The sequence below is a fragment of the Anthonomus grandis genome, chromosome 12 (genome assembly GCF_022605725.1).
Source record: "Anthonomus grandis grandis chromosome 12, icAntGran1.3, whole genome shotgun sequence".
Taxonomy (NCBI): domain Eukaryota; kingdom Metazoa; phylum Arthropoda; class Insecta; order Coleoptera; family Curculionidae; genus Anthonomus; species Anthonomus grandis.
The window spans coordinates 26,286,483-26,305,553 of NC_065557.1; the positions used below are offsets into that span (position 1 = coordinate 26,286,483).

Below are 19,071 nucleotides of genomic sequence, written 5' to 3' on the forward strand. Positions count from 1 at the left end.
TGTTATTTAAAAGTATTACGTCGCTTCCTTGTTGGTTGGGTCTATAGTAAAATTTGCTGAATCGTTGTCGTCGTTTTGAGAATGTTGATGCAGATGCGGATGCATATTTTCATTTTGTGTGGGTTGGTTAAAATTGCTTGCAATAGTATCATTTGATGATTCAGTATTATTTGCATTGTTGTCGGGTTAATTATAATATGGATCATATTGATAAGGTTCTTCGTAATTTCCTATATAGTTATTATAATCATAATCGGATTCATAATCATAATCGTATTCATTGGAAATTTCCGTGAACCTCAATTGATTGGGTTTTTGTCTGGAATGGCCAGATGAAATGTCCATTGGTTCATGTAATTGTTGGACGTTGTTTTGATTCTGGTTATTATTGAATCTATTTGGATTGTAAGCTTGACTAGAGCTGGGACTATTAAAATAATTCGGTCTTTGCATAAAATTATACTGAGGAACGTTGTTTCTCGAAAAGAAAGAGGATTGTCCAAAAACTGGTCTCTGAGCGAAATTATTTTGTAGAGCAATTTGCCTAAAAGAATTTTGATTAAAATTTGGGAAATAGGGTCGATTCTGGAAGTGGTTGGGTCTTAAATTATTTTGTGGAAAATCATTTTGTGGTTGATTTATTCTGGGAATGACGTTATGGTTATTTGGGAAATTAGGGGATCTTGCGTTTCCATTATGTGAAAAGAATATGATTCTTGGGGTCGGTCCAAAGTTATGGGTATTAAGGGTATTACTTCTTTGTTGACTATAAAGGAAGTTTTCTTCTTCAATTACAAGAGACATTGCTTTTTCTAAATTTTCGGGGTTCCTAATTCTAATATTATTTTGTAGAGTTCCGGTTAGACCTCTAATAAAAGTTTTTAAAGCTAGTTCGTCATAGTTTTTTGTTCTTAATTCTTTATCTGCTGTTGTTAGGTTTAAAGTGTTTAGTTTAGAAAATATTAAAGATCGTGCATCTTGACAACGCATACCAAAATTATACGGGGTTTCGCCCTTGTTTGGTGATTAGATCCTGAACTAAACAATCAAGATTTCTTTGATCACCAAAACTTAATTCTAATGCGCTTTTTATATTTTCCCATGTTTCCAATTCAAAGTCTGGAACCAATCAAAGTTAGAGCTCTGCCAGTTAACTTTCCAATAATTGCCCTACTTATAAAATTGTTATGAATGTCATCACCTTCTTTATAGAAATTATTAATTAAACTTGTACAATTATTGATAAAAACAGTCAAAGTATGTGGATTTCCATCAAAATTAGCAATAGAATCCACATATAGTTTCAAAAGGGAATAGTTTACGTTAGTGTTATTGTTATTTCCACTAGTGCTGGCATTTGTAATTTGTTCCATACTAGCTTGATTTGTTGCCATATTTTTTAAATTAAACGCGGGTTTAGTTTTATTCCTTAAATTTGGTAATTTATATTTTTTGATTAATTCCTGTAATGCGACGTCAGAATCGTCACTATCGGACATTAAGGTGATTGAAAATTTATATTATAACAAAAATTCTTAAATCCTAGCTAATTCTAAAATTAAAAATTTCACTTGTCAAACGAGCAAAATAATGTATATCAGGACAAATAATTCTTTTAAAATTACTTACAGTAGAATGAAGATTCGTATCATTCTTTTGGATTCTTGCTTAACCTAGTGCCAATAGGAGTGAAGCGATGCTGTCTTCAGTAACCCTGGTCTTCCTAATCTATGCGTCCAATAGGAAAGAAGCGATTTCGTCTTCTAATCCCTGGCCCTCTTAGCTATGCTGGCTTCTGCGATGTTTATCTTCCACCAACGCTGATAACTGCAAGTGCGTTCTCTGCTCTTCCCACAGCGATGCATGTTCGATTTGCCAAATTAACCGTAGAAACGGAAACTATTCGCGATTTTTGTCGAAGCGTTTTAGCAAATCCTACCGACTGCGCCAATTTTATGATCGAACGGGAAAAGAGCGTTTTTAAAAACAACACGTTTACAAATTATCACGACTTTTATTTCTACACGTACAGAGTCAAGAGAAAAATTAAGCTAACTGAAATGGGTTACAATAGTATTTATAATCTTAATATAAATGCGCTTGCATATATTCTGTATGATCATCGGATTCCACGGGAACTCATGTGTGGGCGTAGTTCTCATAATGGTAATGTCTAAGGGTGTCTGCATATAACTAGGCGTAATAGCCGATAACCAGCATACTTGCTGATATAGCAGTTAAGTACTATTTAAGTAAGTGTAGTGTAACATTTTAATATTGTGTCAAAGCTCTGCTGTTCATATTAGATGTCCATTAATTTTAAGTTTTTGGGTTTTTTATAAATAAAGCTTTTTTAAAAGTAACAACGCCAGGCTGTTATCATTATTCATTTAATTATCATAATTCATTTAATTACGCCGCCCTTATAACATCATCAACACCGGCGGCGGCGTCGGCGCTGCCCTGGCTGAACCCACCATAATTGCGGTGCTATTGTTTTTATTACCTGGTCCTGGTACCTATTTATTTATCTATATAGATTATTATTATTATAGCAACGATTCGGGGAACAATGCTCGGTTTCAGTAAACATTTTATTCTGTTGGCGCCTTAATTATAAGTTTTAAATTTTATAAATTTTTGTTATTCATATTTTTTTTTCCTTGCACCCCCGGCACGGCTCGGCCCTAAATATAGTAATACATTTTGTGAATATTTCTTGTTTAGTTTTTGAGACCCAAAAAATTCAGTACTACTCCTCGACATACAGAGGGCGCAAGATTCAATCGGCGTTCAGTGTTTTATTGGCTCTTATGAAAGTTTCCTATCTAAGAAATATATTCTATGTCTATGGATACCTTTTGTTTACTTTGAAAAGTGAACAACAAAAATAAAGTAGGTCTCCTATATCAAATAGGAAGTAAACATTCTGCAATTGTCTTATATTTTTGATATTCCCTTGAAAGTCATTAATTATGAAATTGTATTTTAGATCTTATAATTAATAGGGCTACATTTTAGTCTATTTTCTAGAGGCTATTCAGTTGTTTACTATTCTGGTCATACATAAAACTAATATTACATAAAAATTTTACTTCTAGGGTCATTAAGAATGTGGAAACAAGCAAAAGTTGACTGGGTAAGTGAGAAAAACGGAATCTTTAAAGATTTGGTATCTGAAGTTGCTGAGTGGAACCCGGGAGCCCGTCTGACCTTTGCTTTGCGAAACAGACTTGAAAAATATTCAATAGATGTCAGAAAAGAAATTGTCAACAGAGTGGTAGATGGTTGTTCGCCATTATTTAAGGCCTGTAAATTTGGAAGATTGGAGGTTGTTGAGTACTTGATTCATACATGTGGAGCTGATATTGAACAAAAAGGAATATATGAGGTAATTTCATAATATTTTTTCTTCTTCTTTTATGGCACAGCATTAAAAGCCCAAATACTATTTCCAGTAAATAAAGAATAGTATTAGTAATACCATAGATCTAAAATAATTATGATGCTTATCCCCTTTTCCAATAACAATCTATAAGTGTGAAATTCAACTGCTCTGTCTGGGGGATCCGGGTGAGGACCTAGAAGACTACAATAAAACCATTTAAATATGCTTAGGCATTTAAATGATACCTATAATTTTTATTTTGTCTCTAAATTATAAACACTATAAGAGATTATCTTTGGTTGCTTTAATACTGTTTCTTTTATTAGTATATAATTTTCAGAGTAATTTTCCCAAAATATTAAGTAGTGGTATAATTTTAGGTTAAAAATATAATAGGTATTCAATTATAAATTATACCTGTAATTACTTTTCTTTCGGATTATACTAAATATTGTTTATTTTTAGATAATTATCAAAAATTTTTCAACCTACTTATACAAAAGTTTTGTATAAGTAGGTAAAAAAAGTTACTAAAGGTTTATATGCCCATGGTTTGTTTTAGAATTCAGTTAGATGTTTGTAGATGTGTAGCTTATTTGTTGCAAATTAAAAATGTTTCATTTGTCGGAAGATATCAGTACTCAAAGTGGATGTGTCAATTTTGATTCTATATAATGAAGCATAATATGCCTTTGAAGAAAATTATATGAAAAAGCAATTGCTTAAAATATTAAAATCATTTTCAATAAAAAAGCAATATTACAATTTGGTGGAAGAAATGGTTAAAGTGATATTGAGATTACCTCCTTATTATTGCAGGTTTAACCTAATTGACACATATGGCATGAACTAAAAGCATTGGTAAGGAGGAATAATGTTTCACCAACTTTAAATTCTTCTGTTATAGCATTAATTTAATTTAAATTTAAAAATATATATACAAAAGGTTAAAAAACTGTGTAAAACATATTAAAAACATTAAAAAAATTTACTTAAATACTGATCTAATACCTAAAGAGAGGATAATTATCAACTTAGATGATGACAGTAAGAGTAAACCTGAATTATAGTAAATGTAGTTGTGTAAATTACAATACTGGATATATTTATTTTGTATTGCACTGTATATATTTATGTGTTAAGTAGTTTTGTATATTCCACTATGGTAAAAAAAATTATTTGATAAAAATAAATTTTATACTTCATATGTTTGTACAGATAGGTACATATACATTTTTGCATTTTTTTTTCAATGAAATATAGAGGCAGCACATTTTTTTATTACTTTGATTATCAACAACAAGACTGGTTCATCCATGCCATTTTGTAGAAGCAAGCCTAATCTTATAAGTACAGGATATTAATGACTTTCTTAGATCTATGATACAACTATACCTAATAAAATGTAAATATGTACAACAATATTATTATAGTTAGTGATTTACCTCTGACATATCTGCGTTGAATTAATAAGAATATTAATAATGTTATTTGTTACATATACAACATAATTACCATAATAAAAAATTACATTTAACATTTATATTAGACACTGTAATATAAAGTGGAAGTTCTAATTTTACTTCGAAATACTTTTAAATCACTACTTTCATTGCATTCTTAAATTTGTTAGTAATATAGGTGACCCTATATTTTTCTAATCTTTGCTTAGAAAGAGGTTTATATATTAACTTAAAGAGCACCAAAGTCTGCAACCAACAAAATAAGTGTAATTATTTTTGGTTTGTCCATTTGGGAGTAACAGCTAAAAATCTTGACGTAAATTTGCCTTTTTTTATTGGTTTTCACAGGTATGCCAGCCAAAATTTATTACCTTGACTGGTGATGAACATCAGATAATTTGTCATAATAAGTTCACTGCATTAAAATTCTATAATAGTAGTAGTAAGGGTGGGGGAGCTAGAGCTGGGCAAGTAGGCCTGGACAGTCCCTTTTCACCAAATTCTACATTAAAAAACTCAAAAATGATTAAATGTTTTTTACTTAGGCAATAGTTACCGAGAAATTTCAGGCTTGTTTTCAGCTTTTTTCCCAAATAGGCTGATACCAGAAAGATCTAACTGTTGAATAGAACTTTTACAAACTTTGAGCAAAAGGGCACTCAAGTAAATAATTACAAATGTCAGGCAAACAATTCAATTAGTTCAAAACAAGAACAAAACAAAAAATGATGCACACATGCAGGTTTTGATATGGAAGAAAATGAAGGAAAAATAAATACAAGAAATCTTCGAGAGATCATGGGCATTGATCATACAACTGCGTTTCGGGCTTTAAAAAAACAGAAATATTTCTTGTACAAATATGGAAGGCATCAGGAGCTTAAAGATGAGGATGAATTACGGCGGCAGGAGTTCTGATTAGATAGGATGGAAAGGGCAAACATTGATAACGATTTTATAAAAAATATTTTCATGGTTTATATTACAATAACTTGTATGCATGTTATGTGTGTACTTCATTTGTATTTATCATACTTGAATTTTCAATAATAATTTAATTAAAACCACAATTTTATTATGACAACTTTACTTGGCAGTTTACCCTCACTTAATTTTCTCACCCTGAGCGATACCTGTAAGTATGGGGTAACAAAAAGGACAAAATTTAGCCTAAGATTTTCGCCAAGAACTTCTAAACGGGCAAACCCACACAATTAAAAGTTATCTTGGTGGTTACTCTAATACGTTTTTTCTCTAAAATATTTAGAAGAGCCATTATTTTACCCTACTAAAAATTACATCAAATTTCCCCAACTAGAATAAATTCGATAGCGTTCTTAAAAAAGAAATTTCACAAAAATATAAAAATAGACGTATTTTTATATTTTTCGCGGCCTTTAAAAATTTAGTTAAAAAAATTCTCTCCGAAAGAGTTAGACCTAACCCTATTTAATTTCTTAAATTGAAATTTTGCCTTGAATTGGAAAGCTCCTAAAAAACAAATAGACTGTGTACTATTAAGCCTTGACTTTAAATTGAATAAACTGTTCAGAGGTATAAAAACTAAATATCCCGACGTTAAATGCGTATTTTGGTTATCTTGACAAGATGATCAATCGCTAAGAAATTCAAAGCCATTCTACATTAATCACCTTCTAAGGATAAACAAAATAACGCTTTTAACGACAGTATATTGCGTTTTTAATTTTTATACCTTCATTTAGTTTTTTTCAACTTATATTCATTTAAGTCAAGGGTTAATTGGTTCCAAAAACAAAAGTACACCATAAATTTTCTATTAAAAGAGCTTTCCAACAGGGTGCCACAAGTTGAATTATCTTATTTAAAAAAATTAGGTTGGGTTAGAATTCACCCTTTTGTAGGGGTTGGAAAAAAAATTTTCAAAGATTTTAAAAAGTGGCAAAAAATATCGTTTTGCCTTTTTCTGAAATATTTTTTTCAAAAGCGCAAGCAAATTTATTCCATGATGACTGGATTTTGACTTATCGTTCGGTCAGTAAACTTCTTATCAAATTTCTGCTTCATTACATCAAATGCATACCAGTTATTTTCTCTGATTTGTAATTCTTAAAACTGATTACTTAGTCCATTATTTTGATAGTTCAGATGTTTAACTTGTTCCGTGTTTCTTATTATTAAGTTAGAATTTGACATATCTAATTATTTAGTTGAAATTTTTGTATTTTTATAGGTTCTTCAGGATAGGTCAACTCATATTGTTACCCCATTATGGTGTGCAGCAGTATCAGGGAAACTTAGCATTGTAGAGCTTCTTCTTGATGCTGGGGCCAATATCAATGCAGTATCTGATAGTGGCTCAACACCAATACGATCGGCTTGTTTTATGACCCATTTTGAAGTTGTACGGTACCTGGTCCAACATGGAGCTGAAATCAATACACCCAACTTCAATGGAGGCACTTGTTTGATAAATTCTGTACAGAGTGTTAAGTTATGTCATTTTTTATTGGAGAATGGAGCAGATGTTAATGCCAAAGATATACAAAATAAGACTGCTTTACATTATGCTATTCAGGAACATCGATTGGAATCTACTAAACTGCTGTTGGAATATGGGGCAGATTATAATGCAATATCCAGGTAATTAATAATTTACGTATTATAATGTTTTTTTTTTAAATTTTGAGGACTTGGCGCCATCAGTATAAAACCTGCTGTAAAACAGTTATGTATAATGTAGTGAGATTGGAATTTTCATGACGTTCTTATTTGGAATGGGATTTTCTCGGGCGGAGAGTATCAATTCATCAATACTCTCCGCAAGGAAACTGTAAATTCGAACTTTCTCATTAACATTTAATTAAGTGTTTCTTTTAAGGCGGCGGAAATAGTATTTTTAATTTTTTAGAAATTTCTATATTCATTCATTGTACATTCTACATTCATTGGCATTCTAAATGCTCCAGAATCTCAGGCTGTATTTAAAGATCTATTAATACTAAAAAAAATGTTGCCGCCGTCCGTATTCCACAAATAATTTTTTTATTAACAGAAGGTAAATATGATCTAAGGTCAGAATAATTAAGGTAACGTTACGAAAATAGTGACTTTCGTTACTGTTTAAAACACCAGTTCTAAGTGTATCACTATTACACACCAAGTTAAACCAATTCCTACTAGTTCGAAATTAGAAAATCGCGATAGTATATATATCATTTCAACGGAGAAGCAATTTAAAAAATAATCATACCCGAGACTAAAACAAAACAAAATTCAATATCTTATGCCTGGATATAATAAATGTGTAAGCCGATTTCAGATGGTTGCAAACTTCTACAGCAAACTTATGTTTTTTGATAAAAAATTACTGAATTGTTATATGTTAAAAAATATATACGGCGTCTATATTTTTTAATATCTAACAGAAAATTTATTGAAAATTATTTTTTGTTAGATATTCTGTTAGATGGGGGCTCCCTTGGAATAGTTTTGTTCCTTTACAGGTTGGGGAATTGAAGATTACGCATTTTTTAAAATAATGGCAATACCGCTTCCTCCCGTCGATGAGCGGTCGCCTCCGGTTATCTAATTTTTCCGTATATCCAATTTTTTATTTATTTATTTTTTTTATTTATCATTGATGCAAAATTTTTGTCGATGTAGATAAAACAGCAAAGTCGAAGCCCTTGAAACACGACTTACAAAAAATTAGCCTCCGGCCAATTTTTTCGTTATTTTCGGTTTTATATGTTTTCGGCCTACAGTTTGGCTATTCTACATGCTAACTGTTGAAGTTTGAGTTTTTGTTTTTCTTTTATGTTAAGTTTATTTTTAACTATTTTTAAAAGTTTATATTTTATTTTCATTAAAATAACGCTTTAATTTTTCATTATGTAATACACATTCCAACAAATATTTTGAGATTATGATTCTAGGTGGGTTTACTCATGATTTATGTAAAGCGTGTATCAAAAAAATCTTTTAGAAATGCCTGAACTTTCGCGTAATTTTTTACGAAATTTTATAGGAAGTTACCCTTATCATAACGTAGTACTCAAAAATGCGTGCGCGTTGACATATGTTGCCTTTAAAAACCTCTCTATGCGTAATAATCGATTCTCTAATCTGTATGATAAAATATCGATAGTAAATTAGAACTTATATTAATTCTTCTAACGGTTGCAACTTATTTATGAATTATTTATGAAAGTAGCATACCCGATTAAAATTTTTCTGTACCTAACTAATATTTATGTGCATATTTCAAAAATAACTACTTGGTTTTTTTCTTAGAACATTGAACGGCTAGAATTAGCATTGCCGCGGAACTATGGGCAGTTTATTTGCTTGCAACATCTCTGATGCAATGATGTCAAATGCTTATGTAGAAATGGCAAAAAAAAACTTTATAATATCATAACCCTATTCCCCCTCCCCCCCCCCCACTACTACTCCTCTTTAATAAAATATGAAGCTTTTTTTTTCATAAAATATGAGAAGATATATACTCTATAAAGAAATCAACATTCAAAGTGAAATGAATGTAGATAATGTGTATTAGAGAAAAAGGCAACAACATCGTAACGCCGCTTGATTGCATTGTTGATTCCACCGACACAAGTAATCTTAAGCAGTGACGTCGTCAAAAAATATTTACATGATAAATATTTATTATTAATAGATTATGTCTTAAATTATAAACAATATTACCGTTTATGAACTCTTTATGCGTTTTTTTACGTACTTCATTAGAGTGGAGGTACTTACTAAATAAACAGCATTCTTATGAGAATTAAATATTTTATATTTATTATAGATTCCTTAATAAGTTTTTATTATTCTACCTTCATGACGATAGTTGTCCCTTGATATGATGTTATGACAATATCAGTATTTACTTGTGAAAAGATCGGCTTAAATCGCCTTTTTCCCACGGTGCGGCACAAACGGCATAAGTTCTACTTTCTACTACTACTTTCAGTGTTTTTGTGAATTGCTACTATCGTAACAATTCACAAAAACACTGAAATGACTCAACCTTTTTGCTTTTTCAATCAAAAACTAAAGAAAAACACAAAACTTCACAAATGCAAATGTAAATACAAAGCTGTTTGTCAAGATGACATTTGGCAAGATGACATACGTTTTTATCTGCGGTGTTGCCATTTCAATTTTTTTAGAAGCGCTTTTAGGAATAAGAATGTTAATTTTTGTTTTTTGCTTCGAAGATGTTATTTTTGTGCTTAGAATAACTTATATCTATTTCTACTTTTTATTTTAAAACCAAAATCTAACATCAATAAGTTAAATTAACATTATGATATGTGTTGATATATAGCTGAAAATTTCCTCTTTTGAAAATGCGTGTAAACTTGATAGCAGAGAATCAATGAATATGCCGATGTCGATGAATATCTGAATATAACGATTTATTATTTGTGAAAATTCTCTAAATATATTAATTCAACAAAACCAAATTAAAGGGGTAAAGGGTAAATAACCAAAATAAAGGTTTTCGAGCATCCAAAGCGAAGAGACAAAAAAATCTTTTCTTGAGGGAAAAACTTTTGTTTGTACAGGTTGCAACCATCTGTAATCGGTTTAGTTATTTATAATCTATTCTAGAAAAAAGTTTTATCCATATCCTTTGGAGTTGAGTTTGAGTTGGAGAACCCTTTTTATTTCTTTCTTATTTGAATTTTTAATTAATTTTCTTAAAAAAACCTTACTTTTTAGAGGTTTAGAGCCATACAATATAGATATTCATTGTTAATATCTGGACAAAAAATTATTAAAATGCCTTGGGAATCTTTCTATTGTTATGAGTATTGAGATTATGTATACCGGGTGACACAGAAAAAAGGGGACACTTAAGGGGATTATTCACCCATAAATTTCTGCTTCCTGGATAACTTTTTTATTTTACAATATTTTTTAACGCGGTTTTCACTAATGAAATGTACATATTTTTGTCAAGAGTTGATAGGTGCCAGTTTTTTAAATTTCTAAAATTTAAATTTTTGATTTAAAAACCAAAAAGATAAAAAAAAAACCATTTCAAAAAAGTTAATAAACCTTTGAGACTGGAAATACAAAATTCAGGCATTTTTCTTATAATTTCTTGAACCGCCGATAAGTTTAGTATCATATGGAACAACGCACAGCCGGGCTAGCATGAATCAAATCAAGAAACGCGCGACGCTTGTTCGGCCCGATCAGCAGCAATTCAATATTATGTAAAATTAAAATATTGGGATTTCACTTAGAAGTATTTTATTGCGAAGGTGTTCCAATTTTCTGCACGTTGTTCTTTATACTATTAAGTTTAAAAGTTTTAAAAAATGGGAAAAAGAAAAGAAGGAAAGTCAAAATTTTATTATTCTAAACGAAAAAGTAGATCAAAGTCCAAAAAAGGATCAGTTTAGGCCTAGAATGGCTGCAAATATGGAATAAGAATGCCACATGTTTTTACCATTTATATATAAATGAAAATAAATGATTCATTTTGGAAAGAAAAAATTATAGAAAAATTTAAAAAAAATAAAAAGATTTTTTAGATTAGAAGACATTTAAAATAAAAAGATTTTTTATTTTAAATGTCTACTGCCTGAAATCATAGATCCTAGGCATAATAGAGACATGGAAATAAATTTGAAACCCATCTAGAACTTGAGCTGTAAATGACAATTTTTGTATTACATTTGTTTGGTTTTTCTATTTTCATTAGAATATACCACTTCGTTATATTATAATTTTCATTTTTGTATACTTACTTTATATCCATAATTACCATGTATTCTTTTTAATATTTTAAATTAGATACAAAAATCTTATCTTCATACCTATATTTAGATTGTATCTCTTTTGTAAATTGCATATATGCTTAAACAGCATACCTATCAACTATGGTTCATTGAAAAACACTGAGTATTTAAAAATAGTCTTGCAAATAACAAACAATGTAGTGAAAATTTGCACTTCTTCTAAAAAAAATAATCTGTTTACAGCTCGTTTCCGATGAAATTTGAAACATTTAATGGTGTTTAGTCTTCAAGAATTGATTTTGTGTAATATTGGTAAATAATTTCGCTTGCTTATTGACGATTGTCACTGTTTCTTTGCTTGTTTTTCAACATTCTTTAAAATGGCTTAAACAAAAGAGTTATCGGTAGAAACAAAAGGTATTATCATTGGACTTCATAAGGCTGGAAAGACTAACCGTCAAATTTCGACGGATTTGGGAATTCCAAGGCCTACTGTCGATTATAATTGTTTATGAATGGACTGTATTTGATTATAAAAAAAATTAATAAATGGCAAAAGCAAAAGACTTACCTCGATAAGCGTCGGTTTTCACTTTATAGGTTTTGGCCGGCCATTGTTAGTACGAACGTATAAAATTAGTACCGTTCGCGGTGCTAGCACTATTGCAAGAGAGCTCGCTTTTGCTGCGAGTTCATACATCCGCATATACGCGGAAACTGCGCGTGTCCATGGAAGTGCCATTTTGCACGCGCCAATTTTAAATTTAATTTAGTATTATGCAAGCTGTGTTTATCATTTTTAAGAAAGCTGCAAACCCAATTAAAAAATAACCCAAGAATATTCCCAATATAATTCTTAGTCTAGCGTTAATATTTTAAGTCCCAAACTTTACCGCCCACCAAAATACCCAATGCGTATTTTGCACACACAAAAAATAAAAAAATTAAAAATATTAAAGTATTCTATAACGAAAATTCTAAGAAAAAATTAAATTATAAGGCCAATAAGCTTAAAATTATTGACCGGGTAATGGACAAATTTTCACCACTGGGCGCTGATATAAACCACGAGCCGTTTTAACTGTTACAACTCTACATATTCCATCAGAGCCCTGATGCAATTTTACCACTTTGGCAAATTCCCACTTTGAAGGGGGAAGTTGCTCATTTTTGATCAGTACAAGCATATCAATCTTTGGTGGATCAGAAGACGCATTCCATTTATATCTTTGAGACAAAGTATGTAAATATTCATTGCGCCACCTCTTCCAAAAGTCCTGGCACATACGCACCAATAGCTGCCAACGCGTCAATGTGTTTAATTTACAGTTAGTCAAATCAAAATCAGGAAGTGCCGTAATTAGCTCTAAAAGAAGAAAGTGACTTGGCGTAACGGCGTTAAGGTCGTTTGGGTCGGAACTTATAGGACTTAAGGGTCGTGAATTTAACATAGCTTCTATTTGTACTACCACAGTATTAAACTCTTCATATGTTAATATCTGATCGCCAATGACCCGAACCAAATGACTTTTCACAGATTTAATGCCAGATTCCGCTAAAACATTAAAGTGGGGGGCGGCTGGTGGATTGAAATGCCAGGAAATTTTCTCAGTTTCGAAGGCGGATTGCATGATATCCTTGAGATATTTGCTGCTGGCCACAAAGTTAGTGCCGCAGTCACTGTATATATTTGCGACTTTTCCTCGCCGGGAAATCATTCGTCGTAAAGCAGCTAGAAATGACTCTGAAGACAAATCTGTTGTAACTTCAAGATGCAGGGCTTTCGTACAGCAGCAAACAAATAGACATAAATATGCCTTTAAAATTTTACAGCCTCTAGTCCGATTGGGAGTTATCTGAAAAGGCCCGCCCATATCCACGCAAACATGTGAAAAGCACTTTAACTGGTTGACACGAAATGTAGGGAGATCAGCCATTTGAGGCATATTTGACCTGGGATGTACTCTAAAACATCTTAAACATTTCCCAATTACGGAGCGAATTGCCCTCTTGGGATTTAAAATCTAGAAATTTTGAACAATAAGTGAATGAGTGGTTTGGAAACCTGGATGAAAATTTTCCACATGCGTTTCCAGAATAATTAACTCAGTAAGTCTTGCTTGACGTGGAAGTAGCATGGGATGCTTATAATTGTATGCCACATTAGCATGTTTAAGTCTACCTCCTACTTTTAAAATATCGGATTCATCCAAAAAAGGAGCTAATTTTCGTAACTGATTTGAAACCAATTTTTTATTTTTTAAGTTCAGAATATCCTCAAAAAAGTACTCGATCTGAGTCTCTCTAACCAAGACCAAAACAGCCTTATGTATTTCTTCTAAATCAAGACCATAATTTCTTTTATTTTTAGGATTTTTGCAATTGAAGATAAATCTCAAACAATAAGCAATTATTCTTTTAATTTTTCCAAAATTTGAAAATTTTGTTAGCAAATCTAATATTTCTGAAGAACTGCGTGTTGAAATAAGAACAAGTGGCCTGGATTCTTCATGACAATCACTAACATCAATTTCGCTACAAGGAACAACCCCAGACTGCAGCCACGAAGGTCCCGCCCACCATAAGGGATGGTTTAGCAACTCATTAGGCAATAAGCCTCTCGAAGCACAATCCGCTGGGTTTTCCTTAGTGGAAACATAATGCCAAATATTTTGAGATACCTTTGCTTGTATTTGTGTTACTCGGTTGCTGACAAAAGGCTTCCATCTATGCGGAATGATTTTATCCATGCGATTACTGTTTTGGAATCACACCAACCATATACCTTGTCAAAGGCAACTTTAGACGAGTAACACTTAATAACTTCTGAAAGTAAATTAGCTAAAAGACCTGCGCCACAAAGCTCCAACCGTGGAACCGAAATTCTCTTTAAAGGGGAAATTTTTGACTTAGCACAAACCAATGAAACAACGGGTTCTTCATTACTACGTACCACTCGACAATAAACAACAGCTGCATATCCTTTTTCGCTTCCATCGCAAAATCCATGAAGCTCAAGAGACTCGAAATTATTTGAAATAATTCTGCGAGGAATTTTTATGGCCTGTAATAAGGATAATTCATTTTGAAATTGCACCCAGCGATTTTCGACATCTTTAGGCACAGGCTGATCCCAATCCATGCCCAATACCCATAAATACTGTATAAGATATTTGGCAAAAAATGATATAGGGGCTATAAAACCCAAAGGGTCAAAAATTCGTGCTAATTCAGATAAGATGCCTCTCTTTGTCGGCAAATTATTTTTCAGTATGCATGTGTAGGAAAATTTGTCTAAGGTAGGTAACCATGTCAGACCCAAAATTTTTGTAACACAATCCGAATTGTCAAAAGAGAGAGGTTGCTGCTGACAATCAGACAAGGGTACTGCTTGAAGAATTGCCTGATGATTTGAGGCCCATTTTCGCAGTTCCAGCCCAGCTCGTCCCAATAATTGGATAAGATCCGATTGCAGGCGTAAAGCTGATTGAATGGAATGTGCGCCCGTTGCCAAATCATCTACAAAGGAGTCCGACTGCAAAACTTGTGAAGCAATAGGAAAGCTTGCCTTTTGATCTTTTGCTATTTGCACAATAGTACGCAAAGCGAGAAATGGTGACGAAGACACACCATAGGTAACCGTGTTTAAAATAAACTCTTGAATCGGGTCTTTTTGTGAAAATCGCCACAAGATTTTTTGATATCTTCTATGCTCTTCTTTGACTAAAATTTGGCGATACATTTGTTTGATATCGCATGTAAATACTATTTCATGAAATCTAAAATTTAATAATAAAGAAAAGATTTTGCTGAAGCTTAGGGCCAACCAAAAGAGCATCATTTAATGAAATCCAGTTTGCATCTTTAGCACTGGCATCGAATACTACTCTTAATTTAGTAGTGGCACTGTCTGGTTTAAAAATGCAAAAATGTGGAATAAAATACTCCTGTCCGTTTAAGCCCCTTACTTTCAAGGAATCTAAAGACATATGTCCAAGATCTAGATAATCTTTCATGAATTCCGAATAGGCAGCATATAAAGTAGGATTTTTAATTAATCGTTGCTCCAAGGAATAAAAGCGCCGAAGAGCAATTTCTTTTGATCCGACGAATTTAGGATCGGTTTGTTTAAAGGGCAATGAAACGACATATCTTCCTTTTGGGTTAGTAAATGTAGTATCACAATACAATTTTTCACATAAAATGTCTTCCGCTGAAGGCAAAACTTCAGCCGGAATTTCCTCAATTTCCCAAAATTTTCTAATGGTCTCATCCAAGGGTGACTGACAGATAGTAAGAAGAGTACGAATTCCTGTTAGCCGAACATCTGTTTTTCCCATGACAACCCAACCAAATATAGTGTTAAGAGCTACTGGCTTTCCGGGCCCTGCCTCAATTCGTCCCACATCCATAAGGAATGGAAATATATCCGCTCCAAGCAACATATCTACAGATCCGGGTTGGTTGAATTTGTCATCAGCCAATTTTAACGTCGTTAAGTAGGAAAAGTTTTCCAATGAAATGTATTGCTCAGGCAAGTGAGAACAAATTTTAGGTACGATCTTAACCTCAACATCAAATGTGACAGAAGATTTACCAATAGGCCCAATTGTACAACAAGCTACACCAGATGAACTTGTGGAAGTTTCACCTAATCCATAAATGGGAATCTGTGACCTTCTACGAGGTAAACCTAATCGCATGAGGCATTTATCTGTAATAAAACTGGCTTGACTTCCGCTATCCAGTAACAACCTGACAGTCTGAAAAATACCACGACTATCAAGTACTGCTACTTTAGCTGTTGACAAGAATACCAAGGAGGAAGAAGACGTTACATTAGTGAATGTTTTTACCTGAGGAAAGGCACTGTTCTCAGGAGTATCCTCCAGGGTACTGGGCATGGTTTGAGTTTCTGTTGAGGAGGTGGTAGCGGTGTTATGGGGCGGAGAATTATCATTAAAATGCAAAAGAGAATTGTGTCTCTTTTTGCAAATGGAACATCCATTGGAAACTGGGCACTGACGTGCAGAATGGGAGCCAAAGCAATTTATGCAGGCATGTTTGTGTTTAATAAAGGAAAATCTTTGATTTGGAGTTTTCTTCAAAAAATATGAACACTGTTCCAAATCATGATCTTTTGCGCAACTAATACAGTTTTTCCGCTCAGAGGTATTACCCTGGAGAAAAAAGGTAGAAGGACCTGCCCTAGGGCCCTTATATGTAGGTTTATTTGGGCTAGAGGAATGTTTTGGCAAATTATTACCATATGACGGCTTGAATAATGGCTTTGTAGTTGGACTCGTAACTGTCAAAGCGGCAGAGTCAAGTGCTAAACATTGTTTTTGTAGAAAAAAGTTAATTCCTTATAAGAAGGAATATCTTGAGAAGGATCAGTCGGATTAAACTGCAATTCAAATCGTTTAACTGATTGAGAATCAATCTTTTTTTGTAATAAGTTAAAGATTATAAAATCCCAGTGGGGTACAGGAAATCCTAAACCTTCTAAAGCTTTTAAATTTTCATTAAAAATGTCCAACAAATGTCTCAAGGCTTGAGGATTCTCAGAAGTTACTTTAGGGGCAGTTAATATTTCATTCCAGTAATGAGAACTTTGAAATCTTTTATTTTAATATCGTTGGTAAAGGGTATTATAGGCAATTTCATAATTAGAAGAATTAAGTGGAATAGTTTTTACAATAGTTAATGGTTCACCTGTCAGAGATGTAACTAGATATTGGAATTTTTCAATATTAGATAAATCTTGATTTCTATGTACTAAAACTTTAAACAAATCTATAAAAAAACACCACTCTTTAAGATCGCCCTTAAAAATGGGCAAAGATAACTTAGGTAGTCGTATATTATTATTCGAATATTTTATTCCAGAAAAATTCAATGAACTCGGAGGATCTTCACGGGAAGGAGGAAAAATATTGATGTATAACGTACCAATTGAATGAAAAATTTCATCAAATGAAGATCTGATAGCCTCCTCCTCACGTAACATATCTTCAGACTCATCCAAGCCTGACAAAATCCCTACAATATTACTGTGTGCATGATTAAAGTCTTTATATAATATTTCTCTCGACGAAAACCTTAATTTAAAGGAGCCTGCTTTAGTTTTATCATCAGGATCTGCCAAACATTCTTCGGCGAGTCTATATAATTCTTTAATTCTATTCATCTCAATATTACGCTGATTCTGCAGCTTTTTTATTTCTTTTTTAGTTCTTTCTGCCATTACAAAAATATAAATTTAAAAGTTCCACCAAAATTTTGTCAAGAAAAAAACCTTAAGTTAAATTACTCTAAACTTTAAGTCGCTAGATCTGCGAAAATATTTAAATTTTGTCAGTTTCCACCTTTATAACATCATTTAGACTAAGCCTGGATAACAAAATAACGTATGACACTTTAAGAAAAATAGAAGTTTCTAAGTACTCACTTATTCTATTTAATCCACAGGACATAGGTGTACGAGTATTTATATGTCTTTTATCCAAACAATAGCACTATGTTTACACTTGTTAAGTATAATTCTATACCTAATTACCCAATAAATACCAAAACAAAACACCTAATGTTATTTAACACTAATTTTAAATATATTTATTCAAAACCGTATTAGGTACACCATTGATATGCTCGTATTATTTACTTGAAAATAAATAACGCACCGAACAATCCCGATAATTATTAATTAGATATTTCTTGTCGTATCAGTTACCACGGCATTTATTTACTAAAATTCCAAATTTATTTGTGCTATCTACAGCAGAACTATTTTTAAAAAAAGGTAAAAATATGCGTCCACTTTTCAAGGTTGGCCAACTTCTCCCGCAATGTGGAATTTTGGTAATATATTTATTGGTATAAGACCAATGTTAAATAATTATTTTTAAAAGACTAAATTTTCATTTTAAAATATGTTAAAATGAGTTTTTTTTTTGGATAAATGCAATTATAATGAATTGAATTTCCTAAAGTCTTTAATGACTAAATTTTATCATCAAATGTAAAAAATATATTAAATTATATATTTTTTTTACACAACTTGCATAAGACAAAGACCGGTAATCCGGCTTCAGAAGGTACCAAATGTTTATGAATGGACTGTATTTGATTATAAAAAAAATTAATAAATGGCAAAACCAAAAGACTTACCTCGATAAGCGTCGGTTTTCACTTTATAGGTTTTGGCCGGCCATTGTTAGTACGAACGTATAAAATTAGCGGTGCTAGCACTATTGCAAGAGAGCTCGCTTTTGCTGCGAGTTCATACATCCGCATATACGCGGAAACTGCGCGTGTCCATGGAACTGCCATTTTGCACGCGCCAATTTTAAATTTAATTTAGTATTATGCAAGCTGTGTTTATCATTTTTAAGAAAGCTGCAAACCCAATTAAAAAATAACCCAAGAATATTCCCAATATAATTCTTAGTCTAGCGTTAATATTTTAAGTCCC

The 19,071-nt window shown here is 32.1% G+C and overlaps 1 protein-coding gene across 5 annotated transcripts in view; it reads left to right on the forward strand.

The window, feature by feature from the left end:
• The first annotated feature begins 2,762 nt into the window (after positions 1–2,762).
• Positions 2,763–19,071, forward strand: part of LOC126743045 (protein fem-1 homolog CG6966) — a 97,329-nt gene continuing 81,020 nt past the window's right edge. For 4 of the 5 annotated variants that reach the window (XR_007662762.1, XR_007662763.1, XM_050449975.1 and 1 more), the window contains exons 1-2: positions 2,908–3,391; positions 7,064–7,473. Coding sequence is in view for 3 of the 5 variants with exons in the window: in XM_050449975.1 (XP_050305932.1) it covers positions 3,113–3,391; positions 7,064–7,473 (689 nt within the window). In the remaining 2 variants the exon portion in view is untranslated. The other variant, XM_050449974.1, reaches the window with a different exon arrangement.